General features: G+C 39.5%; 1 protein-coding gene across 6 annotated transcripts in view; it reads left to right on the top strand.

The window, feature by feature from the left end:
* MYLK3 (myosin light chain kinase 3) overlaps positions 1 to 8,678 on the top strand; it is a 63,934-nt gene extending 55,256 nt beyond the window's left edge. For 4 of the 6 annotated variants that reach the window (XM_069549777.1, XM_069549776.1, XM_069549775.1 and 1 more), the window contains exons 10-13: positions 2,072 to 2,200; positions 3,487 to 3,639; positions 4,537 to 4,669; positions 5,810 to 8,678. In XM_069549777.1, coding sequence (XP_069405878.1) covers positions 2,072 to 2,200; positions 3,487 to 3,639; positions 4,537 to 4,669; positions 5,810 to 5,869 — 475 coding nt within the window. In that variant the 3' untranslated portion in view covers positions 5,870 to 8,678. The remainder of the gene's footprint in view (positions 1 to 2,071; positions 2,201 to 3,486; positions 3,640 to 4,536; positions 4,670 to 5,809) is intronic. The other 2 variants (XR_011248550.1, XM_069549774.1) reach the window with 2 other exon arrangements.
* Positions 8,679 to 13,155: the final 4,477 nt, after the last annotated feature.

Genomic DNA, 13,155 nt, shown 5'->3' with positions numbered 1-13,155 from the left:
CACTCACCAACTGAAGGACACTTTTGTTGCTGCCCATTAAATTTTAGCTAGGGATTTTCTTCTCTTTCAAGAATGATTCTAAAAATCAACTTTTGCCATTCAGCAAAAATCAAATTTCTCCATGCAGCAATCAGTTATCTTCCCAGTCTCCCTTAAACTTCATGTCCAGAGTACTTTTTCTAATCTTTTTTTGTAATTTTATAAAACACATGTAACATAAAATTTACAATGTTAGCAATTGCTAAGAATACAGTTGTTGTTCACTCAGATGTATCTGACTCTTTGTGGCCCCATGGACTGCAGCACCCCAGGCTTCCCTCACTCTCTCCCAGAGTTTGCTCAAACTCATGTCAATTATGTCAATGATGAAACCCAACCATCTCATCCACTCTTGCCCCCTTCTCCTCCTGCCCTCAATCTTTACCAGCATCAGGACCTTTTCCAGTGAGTTAGCTCTTTGCATCAGGTGGCCAAAGTATTGGAGTTTCAGTTTCAGCATCAGTCCTTGCCATGAATATTCAGGGTTGATTTCCTTTAGAACTGACTGGTTTGATCTCCTTGTTGTCCAAGGGACTCTCAAGAGTCACCTCCAACACCACAGTTCAAAAACATCAATTCTTTGGTGCTCAGCCTTCTTTATGATCCAGCTCTCACATCCATACATGACTACTGGAAAAACCATAGCTTGACTATACAGAAATTTGTCAACAAAGTGATGTCTTCTGCTTCTTAATATGCTGTCTAGGTTTGTCATAGCTTTTCTTCCAAGGAGCAAGCATCTTTAACTTCATATTGTTGTGCAACTGATTTCCAGAGCTCTTTTTACCTTGTAAAACTGAGACTCTGTGCCCATTAAACAAATACCCCTCATTTTCCTCCTGCCCCCAGCACCTGGAAACCGTCATCCTACTTTCTGTCTCTGAATTGACTACTCTGGGAACCTCATATAAGTGGAATCATACCATATTTGTCTTTTTGTGACTGGCTTATTTCACTTACTGTAATGTCTTTGAGGTTCATCCAAATTACAGCCTGTGTTAGAATTTTCTTTCCTTTTAAGGTTGAATGATATTCTATTGTATGTATATACCAAATTTTGTTTATCCATTAATGTGTTGATGGACACTTGGGTTGCTTTCACCTTTTGGCTAGTTTTGAATACTGCTGCCAAGAATGTGGGTGTAAAAATATGACTTGAAGACGCTGCTTTTAATTTTTTTGGAAATATACCCAGAAGCAGGATTCCTGGATCATATGGTAGTTCTTAAAAAAGATTTTGACGAACTGCCACGCTGTTTTCCATAGTAACTGCATCATTTTACATTTCCACTATTAAGGGTTCTAATTTCATCACATCCTAGCCAACACTTGGTATGTTCTGTTTTTTTCTGATGGTGTGGGTACTATTTCATTGTGGTTTTGATTTGTGTTTCCCTGTGGTTTTGATTTGGTGATCAGTGATGCTGAGCATTTTGCCTCTTTCTATAACGCATACCATCTTCCCTTTAACCATGTTGCACAAAAGAACACTGCTCCCCACACAGCTTCTACCCAGATTTTGCTCACTCATGTGAGTGAGTGAGTGGGTGAAAGTCACTCAGTCATGTCTGACTCTACCGCCCCATGGACTGTAGTCCATGGAATTCTCCAGGCTAGAATCCTGGAGTGGGTAGCCTTTCCCTTCTCCAGGGGATCTTCCCAATCCAAGGATCAAACCCAGGTCTCCTGCATTGCAGGTGGATTCTTTACCAGCTGAGCCACAGGGGAAGCCCCCGTTCATGTGACTGTAGGCCAATTAAGATATATTGATCTTCCTTCCATTTCAGATTGTAAATACCTGGAGGAGGAAGACTGTGGTTTTCTTATTTTCCCCAGTGACTTAGGAAAGTCTGCATTTAGGGCCTGAGGGTGTGACGACTTCCCAGTGAACCACACATGGTGGGATGTGAGGTCTAGAAAACATGGCTGACTCAAGGGTTGAGGAGTATTTAGCTCCCAACAAGAATTAGCCTGGAATCCCCAGCTTCTCTCGGGGCTCACTCCCATTGTGCTCTGCACCCCTCCTCCCCAGATACAAGCCTCGGGAGAAGCTGAAGGTGAACTTTGGCACTCCTGAGTTCCTGGCCCCAGAAGTCGTCAATTATGAGTTTGTCTCGTTCCCGACGGACATGTGGAGTGTGGGAGTCATCACCTACATGCTGTGAGTGCCCGGGGGCCTGGTTTCCCGCTGGGGATGGAGGTCATTTGTCTTAGTTTGGGGATCCTTAGAAGCAGAAAAAACCTGAGTGCCAGGAGTTTATTGGGGAGGTGTCCCCAAGAGAAACACTGAGGAGTGGGGAAGTGAAATGGGGAAGGAAGGCAACCAGCAAGCTGTGTGTGGTAGAGTCAGTTACCACTGTGGGTAACTGGAGTTTAATCCTGTGGGGAATATGGGACCCACTGTGGGACCTGCTCAGAGCTAGTTCAGCTGAGGGGGGAGGGAGTTGGAGTATTTATACACTGGCTCTAATCAGTTGCTGCTAGTGGGCTGGTCCCAGAGTTATTAATTCCCTGAAACCTCTGGGTTGATAAATCAGCTTCCACTAGAGAGAGAGCCCTCTGGTGAAGAAATAGAGGTCCTGCAGTGCAAGTGGGGCCGGAGTGCACTGAAGCGGTAAGGAGAGGGGCGGACAGAACAGGGCTCAGCTCATGCGTCTTCTAACCTTGTCCCTCTGCTCCCTGGGCTGAGGAAGAAGAGGTAGGATGGGCTGAGAGGAGAGCCAGCCACAGACTTAACATTCTCCTCTCTCTCCAGTTCTCTCAGCTGTTTCCTCAGGGGCACCGCAAAATCAAGCTTTGCTCCCAGTCTTATTATTACGGTTTAACTGTTTCCTGTACTTTGCGCATATGCTGCACCAGGTGGGGGAATATTGAGGCTCAAGGCCAGCCAGCGAGGTTGTCCTGTCTCTTTGCCCTCCTCTAGATGAGCCTAGTAAAGCCAGTTTTCCTTTGGCCTCTGAGGCCTGGGTAGTCTCAGAGACATGCCAAGCTATTTTAAAATTCAGTCAAATGTACACGACAAATGGGCATATTGGGTTGGGCCCCAATTTACTCAGGGTAAGAGGGAATGTTGGAGAAGAAAATGGCAACCCATTCCAGTATTATTCTTGCCTGGGAAATCCCATGGATAGAGGAGCCCGGTGGGCTACAGTCCATGGAGTCGCAAAGAGTTGGACACAACTGAGCGACTAAGCAACAAGAGGGAATGTAGAGAGCATGATAAGGGACTTTTTCCAACACCCTTCCTGCCATCAATTTCGCAGTCTTTCCACTTCCTCTGTGGAGTGCTGTGGATTTCTCCTATGGAGAGGCAACGGGGGGTGCTTTTCTTTCGAAACTTCTGGGTTCTGGTTAGTTTTGCTTGACCTTGTAAGTCTTCTCTGTCTCGTCAATGCGTGTTGGCAGGTGCGGATTCCACATACTGACGGTCCTTTCTCTCCTCTGTAGACTCAGTGGTTTGTCCCCATTTCTAGGAGAAACAGACGCAGAGACCATGAATTTCATTGTGAACTGCAACTGGGATTTTGATGCTGATACCTTTGAAGGGCTGTCAGAGGAGGCCAAGGACTTTGTCTCTCGGTTGCTGGTCAAAGAGAAAAGGTACCCTTCGTTGCTTATCGCCCGTGATCCATTCTGATGGTGACCATCCATCTGGATGCTGTGGAAATCAGGCTGTACTGGGCGGGGCTGCTGAAGTGAATGGTCCTTTTGTCCTATAGACCAGTTCCGTCCAGGATTTCTTAGTCTGCTACTTCTTTGGGAAAAAAAAAGTAGCAGGGAAAGGGACAAAGGAAATCAATTAAGAAACAAGTGACTAGGATCATAAAATCTAGACAGAGTTTTAGAAAGGACCATACTTACAAATTAGGTCTATTTCCACGTTATCACTTTTGATGGGCTAATGTTGAAAAAAGTTGAGATATGCAGTTGTTATTCCCCAGAATAAAAGACATAAAACCTAATTTCTTGGAGATGAAGACCTACTTACTTTTCAGTAGGTTTATCAAGGTCATGGGTTGGACCACTGAGTTTTCCAATACTCAGACATACAGGAATAACTGGTAAGGCCCAAGATCTGGGCTCTGACTGTAAAAAGTTATGTGTGATGAAAAATATTTCTAATTCAGAAGAACAAGTTGACATTATTCTCTATGAAGTTCTTTTAGAGCAATTCTTTTAGTTCTTGACAGCAATTCCAGGCTCACCTGGCCCCCCTTCTGTCCTGCCTCAATTCCCCAGCTCTACTCTGGGAAGTGGTAATTAATCACTGGAAAATACATCTTCCATAGAGGGCTGAGAACATTTTGCTGATGACATTCTTGCACTTTTAAGGATGGGAATTTTAGGTAGGAGGGTGTCTTTTTTTAGTATATGGCATGAATCTGCCCAAATGATTAATTTCTTCCACTGACTCAGCTTCCTACCAATTGAACAGATTTTAGACAGCCAGAAAAGGCAACCCCAGCTAAAAGTCTCACCTGCTGTTTGATTTCACAGCTGCAGAATGAGTGCCACACAGTGCCTGAAACATGAGTGGCTGAATAATTTGCCTGCTAAAGCTTCAAAATCGAAAGTTCATCTCAAATCCCAACTATTGCTGCAGAAATACATGGCTCAGAGGAAATGGAAGGTATCTGTTTTTCTTTTAGTAAAAGCAGCATTTGTCTTCTTTAAATGTCCTGTGAAAGAAGTGTAATAAGTTTTTTACTTACATTTTGATTCTAAATAGATTATTTAGGGAGAAAAAAGCTTCATGTCAAAACCTATTACCTTGATTTAAAAAATGCCTCAGACCAAAAGTGACTGGCATAAAAGTAGCATTTAATTCATACTTACGTGAACACTTGAAGTGACAGCGTGAAGTTTGAACATATGTTCTCAATGACCATTGCAGTGAAGTGATCAGAACTAACTGCCTGTAGTTTGAGGCTGATTCCTCCACATTTCAGAAAGAGGGCCTAGGAAAGCCCAGAAGTGAAAGTGTTAGCCCCTCAGTTTTGTCTGACAGTTTGTGACCTCATGGACTGTAGTCCACCAGGGTCCTCTGTCCATAGAATCTTCCAGGCAAGAATACTGGAGTGGGTAGCCATTCCCTTCTCCGGAATCTTCCCAACCCAGGTATTAAACTTGAGTCTCCTGCATTGCAGGCAGATTCTCTACCATTTGAGCCACCAGGGAAGTCCTATTAGGCTTTAAAAGCTTTATAATTTTGTTTACAACAGAACTCTTTGGAACCATGGATGTAAAACATATCTTAAAAACAATTGTTCCCCAGAGAAGTGACTTTCCAATATTTTGATGTTGGCTTAGATCCTCAATAAAGCCAGCATACAAGTATATGTATACTCACATATGCGTGAAACAAAAATACTGTGACTTTTGCTCCACAGAGTATGATGAGCTCTGATATTTTCTACTCTATATTTGGTTTCATTAAAAATTTTCTAATCATGCTCCATGAATTTGATTTCATGACTCACTGGTGGGTTGTGAATTACAATTTAAAAAATATCATTCTAGAGTGCTCCATTTTTCACATGAAAAGGGCAGGAGAACATATTTTCTCACTTTAAACTTGCTCCAGATATGCCCCTGAAAGTCATGTGACTGTTTTACTATAGTTTTGCTGGAATCTTCTTTTCCCCTTTAGTTATCAATTTTAAACAAACTCAAGTGGCTAAACTTAAGCAAATCATCTTATTGTTTCTTCTTTAAATAATTGGTCTAAAAATATGCTTCCCTCCTCTTTTTTTTCTTTCCCTCACTTAAGAAACACTTCTACGTGGTGACTGCTGCCAACAGGTTAAGGAAATTTCCAACTTGTCCCTAATCCTCAACTCTGCTGCTTGCATGGGCCTAGAAATTACTGGGACTGGTGGTGACATCATGACTGAAGATTCTTAATAATCTGGCTTTCTACTTATTTTGTTTCAAAAAGGTTATGACTGTTGCCTTCCTTGTGGATGAAAAGTGGCTATAAGAAAGTGACCTAAAATTTTTTTCTGGTTTGTAAGATCACTGAGTGGAAATGATGTGGTTACTTTTCAAGTGTACCTACTTTGGGTGATAAGTATAGGCATGCTTTAAGTAGTAGGTAGGAAAACTCCTACTTTGCATATGTCAACTTTAAAGTCAGCTTACTTTGATTAAAGAACCCAGTGGACTATCACACAGGGCATGTCAGTCAGTGTTACCTCCTCCAGTGCAAAGAATTCCTAGCATTTTGATTTGCTCAAAAGTGAGCTGACATTTTGTACTACTTTTGTTGCTCTAGTGTGAAGCAATGTAGATTTAGGGCAGAGATCCTCAAACTTGTTTTAGCTTGTACTCCCTTTCGAGAATCAAAACATGCAGACCTCTGCCCTCTCCTAATTCGGCCCTGTCCTGACACTGGCAGTCTCCATCCTGACCTGTCTTTCTCAGTTATGAATCTATGGTCTAGAAAGTCTGGGAACTGATATGTAATATGTGAAAAGAGAATGCAGTGGTGTTCAGCTTTCTGAGAGAAATACAGAAACGATGGATCGTGAGAAATCAAATGAAAACTGCTCTCCTCCTGCTTTATGGGGATAGAACCGTCACTTAACTAACTTCATGAAATGAGTAACAAGGAATGCTTTATTATTCAAAAGTAAATATTCTTTTTAATTTCCTCACTGCTAACTTGATTTTCATGGTATTCCCCATTACTGACTTGGGTCAGCAGTTTTTACTTTTGGTTTTTAATTAGCCATGCAACAGTTTCACATTTTTTGTCCCATAATACTTTTTTTTTTTCAAGTACAGGACATGGGTGTGGGGAGAGAGGCAGAAGATGGAGAGATTAATCCTCCTGATGCATTTCTTTGGTTATAATGTTCCTCTGGAACACGAACGCCTGTTGGGAAGCTAAGATTTTCAGTACCGGCACACCTCGGCCTGCTGCAAGCTGACTGGCTAGTGGGTGAATATCAGAAGAGATGGCTGCTGGATCTCCCTTTCATGGGCCAGTAACAGTGGCTTAGTAAAATGCTTTAAGGTGTTTTGAAAGCAGCCTCAGAAAGAGCTAGAGGATATCTACAGTTCTATCTATAGTATGGTTATTCTTCCCCTCCACAGGACTTCACATTGGCGGGGAATGCTATGAATCTTCTCCCCAGAAAAATGGAGTCTCCCCAGTTAGTTATTCTAATCTAGAACACCACTGCCTAACAGAAATATATGAGTCAAATACATAATTTTAAAATGTCTGATAGCTTCTCTTTAAAAAAAATCTGGTAAAATTAATTTCAATAATTTATTTAGCATAACATATCAAACATTTCAATATCTAATCATTATTAAAAAATTATTCATAAGCCATTTTATATTCCTTTTTTATACTAAGTCTCTAAAATCTGGTGTGTATTTTACACTTAAAATATACATCAGTTCAGATTCTAGGTTTTTGTCAGACATAATTTGTATTTAGATTTCATAAAATTTACTGTGGAAAAATATATTCACATGTTCAAGTTATTCAAAGCATCTTAAATATTTTCTAATATTTTTACATTTAATAAAAGTTAGGAATTAGGAATTCAGTTTCACAGTTGCATTAACCACATTATAAGTGCATTTAGCCACATATGGTTTGTGGCTTCTATATGACAGGACAGATCCAGGGAAAATCTAATAGTTATCAAATTTTAATTTTCCCTCATATGCTGTAATTCTCTACCTAAAGAAACAACTTTTCTCCAAAGTCCCTTTGAGGGATTTGTTTAGCTCAGACCCACACAAGTGAGAGTTACTGCAGAAGTTAGCCTCTCTTATTTGAAATGTGAAGCTTTAATTTTCTGGATATATTATTTAAAATTTTTTGGATATTTTTAGTTGTTGGTATGTACTTAACTCAAAAATCTTTTAGACTGACGCTTTGCTAGTATTAACTATTTCTAATGGGACTTTTTAATCTGAACGAACAGTCATTAAAAACTTCTGAGAGATCCAATATAAAATAAAATTTTTTAAAAAGAAAGAAAACTGCTCGGCAGAGGAAATCTGAAAGGTGGTCATGACCCACATTTTATCTATCAGATTTAGTGGGGGTGTGGGCAAAACAGAATTTTTCACTCTTGATGAATATGTATCCAATCCAAATAAAAGTGATGCCCACACTTTTACCCAGCAATTCTGTTTCTAGAAATTTATCCCTCAGCCATATTTGAACCAGTGGGCAGAGGTGTATGCAAGATGACATTTACTGTAGCAAAATGGCCCAATGAACACAACCTACATGTGATTATCAGTATAAATTTAAATTTTGCCTCATACATATAGGAGGTTGCCTTGTAGCTGTTAAAGATAGATCTTGATGTACTGATTTTTGTTATGAAAAAATTATGGAACGTATATATGGTATTATCCTATTTGTGAAGTTATGTTTATATATGTGTTAAAATTTTCTAGGTTATGCAAGAAACTTAACAGTGGAACGTGGAAATTGGGTGATGGGGAGAGAGGGAATTTTACTTGTCACGTTATTTCTGAATTATTTGAATTTTTTAACAATAAGCATGTATTGCTTTTATAATTAAAAATTAGCCACCTCTTGTCAAGTGTGGACCCTGTCTTGACCCTGATTGGAGCAAATAAACAATAAAGATATTTCAGAGACATTTAGGGAAATTTAATTCTAAATTGTATATTTGATGACAGAATTTCTGTTTGTATTAATATTGTGAAGTATGATAACAGTAATGTGTTTATAATGTGGATTAAATGACTTCAGGAAAAAGGGAGATATAGTGAAGCAAGTGTGGCAAAATCTTAACTGTTGGGTTTGAGTAGTCAGTATGGGCTATCAGTGTATTTTCCTCTAGTAAAGGGACATACATTTGTTGTATACAGTTGAAAACTTTCATGATAAAGCATTTTTTAATCAGTTAAATAAGCCAAGAGGAGCTGTTAAAGAAATGAGCTTCCAAAAATCTTTACAACAGCACTGGAATATATGAACCCACTAAGTAGAAAGCTTCTGTTGCTGGGGAATGAATGTGTTGAAAAATTGTAAAGGATTCCAGCTCTAGGAGAGCATTTGGACAAGACTGCTGCTGCTGCTGCTGCTGCTGCTGCTAAGTCGCTTCAGTCGTGTCCGACTCTGTGTGACCCCATAGACAGCAGCCCACCAGACTCCCCCATCCCTGGGATTCTCCAAGCAAGAACACTGGAGTGGGTTGCCATTTCCTTCTCCAGTGCATGAAAGTGAAAAGTGAAAGTGAAGTCATGTCCGACTCTTAGCGACCCCATGGATTGCAACCCACCAGGCTCCTCCGTCCATGGGATTTTCCAGGCAAGAGTACTGGAGTGAGGTGCCATTGCCTTCTCCTTAGACAAGACTATGTTAATACAATTCCCCTACCCCACAACTATTAGGTTGGTGCAAATGTAATTGCTATCTCAGATTGTGAATTTTAAATCATTTTAACTAGACTCAAACATATCTTTATTAATCAAAATAGGAACCATTACAAGCAACACATTTTTGCCAACAAGAAATGTTTGTTTATTACTGTAGCATAGAAGTGCATGTTTCGGGATTCGACAAACTCTTGGAAAGCATTTTCTGCCTCCTGATGGTTGTGGAAGTGTTTTCCCTGCAAAAAATTGTTAAGATGCTTGAAGTAGTGGTAGTTAGTTGGCGAGAGGCCAGGCAAATATGGCAGATGAGGCAGAACTTCATAGACCAATTCATTCAATTTTTTTTTAGTTAATTTATTTTTTATTGAAGGATAATCGCTTTACAGAATTTTGTTGTTTTCTGCCAGACCTCAACATGAATCAGCCATAGGTATACATATATTCCCTCCCTTTTGAACCTCTCTCCCATCTCCCTGCCCATCCTACCCCTCTAGGGTGCTACAGAGCCCCTGTTTGAGTTTCCTGAGCCATACAGCAAATTCCCGTTGGCTATCTATTTTACATATGGTAATGTAAGTTTCCATGTCTTTTCATATATCTCACCCTCTCCTCCCCTCTCCCCATATTCATAAGTCTATTTTCTATGTCTCTCCACTGTTGCCCTGTAAATAAATTCTTCAGTACCATTTTTCTGCTGCTGCTGCTAAGTCGCTTCAGTCGTGTCCAACTCTGTGTGACCCCATAGACGGCAGCCCACCAGGCTCCCCCGTCCCTGGGATTCTCCAGACAAGAACACTGGAGTGGGTTGCCATTTCCTTCTCCAATGTATGAAAGTGGAAAGTGAAAATGAAGTCACTCAGTCATGTCCAACTCTTAGCGACCCCATGGACTGCAGCCTACCAGGCTCCTCCGCCCATGGGATTTTCCAGGCAAGAGTACTGAAGTGGGGTGTCATTGCCTTAAATATGAATTAGAATATGATATTTCTCTTTCTCTTTCTGACTTACTTCACTCTGTATAATAGGTTCTAGGTTCACCCACCTTATCAGAACTGACTCATGCGTTCCTTTTCATGGCTGAGTAATATTCCACTGTGTATATGTACCACAACTTGTTCACCCATTCATCTGTCAATGGACATCTAGGTTGCTTCCATGTCTAGCTATTGTAAATAGTGCTGCAATGAACAATGGGGTACATGTGTCTTTTTCAATCTTGGTTTCCTCAGGGTATATGCCTAGGAGTGGGATTGCTGGGTTATATGGTGATTTTATTCCTAGTTTTTCTAAGGAATCTCCATACCATCTTCCATAGTGACTGTATCAATTTACATTCCCACCAACAGTGAAAGAGTTCTCCCTGTTCTCCACACCCTCTCCAGCATTTATGTTTGTAGACATTCTAATGATGGCCATTCTACCGGTGTGAGGTGATATCTCATTGTGGTTTTGATTTGCATTCTCTAATAATGAGCGATGTTGAGCATCTTTTCATGCGTTTGTTAGCCAACTGTATGTCCTTTTTGGAGAAATGTCTGTTTAGGTCTTTTCCCCACTTTTTGATTGGCTTGTTTTTCTTGCATTGAGTTGTATGAGCTGCTTGTATATTTTGGAAATTAATCCTTTGTCAGTTGTTTCATTTGCTATTATTTTCTCCCATTCTGAGGGCTGTCATTGCACCTTGCTTAGAGTTTCCTTTGCTGTGCAAAAGCTTTTAAGTTTAATCAGGTCCCGCTTGTTTACTTTTGTTTTTATTTCCATTCCTCTAGGAGGTGGGTCATAGAGGATCTTGCCTTGATTTATGTCATCGCGTGTTCTGTCTATGTTTTCCTCTAAGAGTCTTATAGTTTCTGGTCTTACATTTAGGTCTTTAATCCATTTTGAGTTTATCTTTGTGTATGGTGTTAGGAAGTGTTCTAATTTCATTCTTTTACATGTAGCTGTCCAGTTTTCCCAGCACCATTTATGAAGACACTGTCTTTGCTCTATTGTATATTCTTGCCTCCTTCATCAAAAATAAGGTACCCATACGTGGATGGGTTTATTCCTGGGCTTTCTATCTTGTTGTATTGGTCTATATTTCTGTTTTTGTGCCAGTACCATACTGTGTTGATGACTGTAGCTTTGTAGTATAATCTGAAGACAGGAAGGTGGATTCCTCCAGCTCCATTCTTCTTTCCCAAGACTACTTTGGCTATTTGGGGTCTTTTGTGTTTCCATATGAATTGTGAAATTTTTTGTTCTAGTTCTGTGAAAAATGAAATTGGTAATTTGACATGGATAGCATTGAATCTGTAGATTGCATTTGGTAGTATAGTTATTTTCACAATATTGATTCTTCCTACCTAAGAATGTGGAATATCTCTCCATTTTTTCATCTTTGATTTCTTTCATTAGTGTCTTATGATTTTCTATGTACAGTTCTTTTTGTCTCCTTAGGTAAGTTTATTCCTAGACATTTAATTCTTTTTGTTACAATGATTAATGGGATTGATTCCTTAATTTCTCTGATTTTTCATTGTCAGTATATAGAAATGCAAGTGATTTCTGTGTATTGATTTTGTATCCTGCAACTTTGCTAATTTCACTGATTAGCTCTAGTAATTTTCTGATACTATCTTTAGGGTTTTCTCTGTACAGTATCATGTCATCTGCAAATAGTGAGAGCTTTACTTCTTTCCCGACCTGGATTCCTTTTGTTTCTTTTTCTTCTCTGATTGCTGTAGCTAGGACTTCCAGAACTATAGTGGTGGAAGTGGCTGAATAATAGTGGTGAACGTGGACATCCTTGTCTTGTTTCTTATCTTAGGGGGAATGCTTTCAGTTTTTCACCACTGAAAATAAAGTTTGCTGAAGGTTTATCATATATGGCCTTTACTATGTTGAAGTAGGTTCCTTCTATGCCCTTTTTTTTCTGAAGAGTTTTAATCATAAATGGGTGCTGGGAGTTTTGTCAAAGGCTTTTTCTGCATCTATTATTACATGATTTTTGTCTTTCAATTTAACATGTATCACATTGATTGATTTATATATATTGAAGAATCCTTGCATCCTTGGAATAAACCCAACTTGATCATGGTGTATGAGCTTTTTGTGTTGCTGAATTCTGTTTGCTAAAATTTCATTGAGGATTTTTGCATCTATGTTCATCAGTGATATTGGCCTGTAGTTTTCTTTTTTTGTGTTGTCTTTGTCTGGGTTTGGTATCAGGGTGATGATGGCCTTGTAGAATGAATTTGGAAGTGTCCTTCCTCTGCAATTTTTTGAAAGAGTTTTAGAAGGATAGGCATTAGCTCCTCTCTAAATGTTTGATAGAATTCTCCTGTGAAGTTATCTGGTCCTGGGCTTTTGTTTTTTGGGAGATTTTTTTTTTTAATCACAGCTTCAGTTTCAGTGCTTGTAACTGAGTTGTCCATAATTTCTATTTCTTCCTGATTCAGTCTTGGAAGATTGAACTTTTCTAAGAATCTGTCCATTTCTTCCAGGTTATCTATTTCATTGCCATATAGTTGTTCATAATAGTCTCTTATAATCCTTTGTATTTCTGCATTGTCTATTGTAACCTCTTCTTCATTTCTAATTTTGTTGATTTGACTCTTCTCTCTTTTTTTCTTGATGGGTCTGGCTAACAGTTTGTTAGTTTTGTTTATTTTCTCAAAGAACCAGCTTTTAGTTTTATTAATCTTTACTATTGTGTCCTTCATTTCTTTTTCATTTATTTCTGCTTGGATCTTTA

This window comes from Ovis canadensis, chromosome 14, assembly GCF_042477335.2.
Source record: "Ovis canadensis isolate MfBH-ARS-UI-01 breed Bighorn chromosome 14, ARS-UI_OviCan_v2, whole genome shotgun sequence".
NCBI lineage: Eukaryota > Metazoa > Chordata > Mammalia > Artiodactyla > Bovidae > Ovis > Ovis canadensis.
Note: the sequence above shows the minus strand (reverse complement) of the source record. Positions and strands in the feature narration are given on the sequence as shown.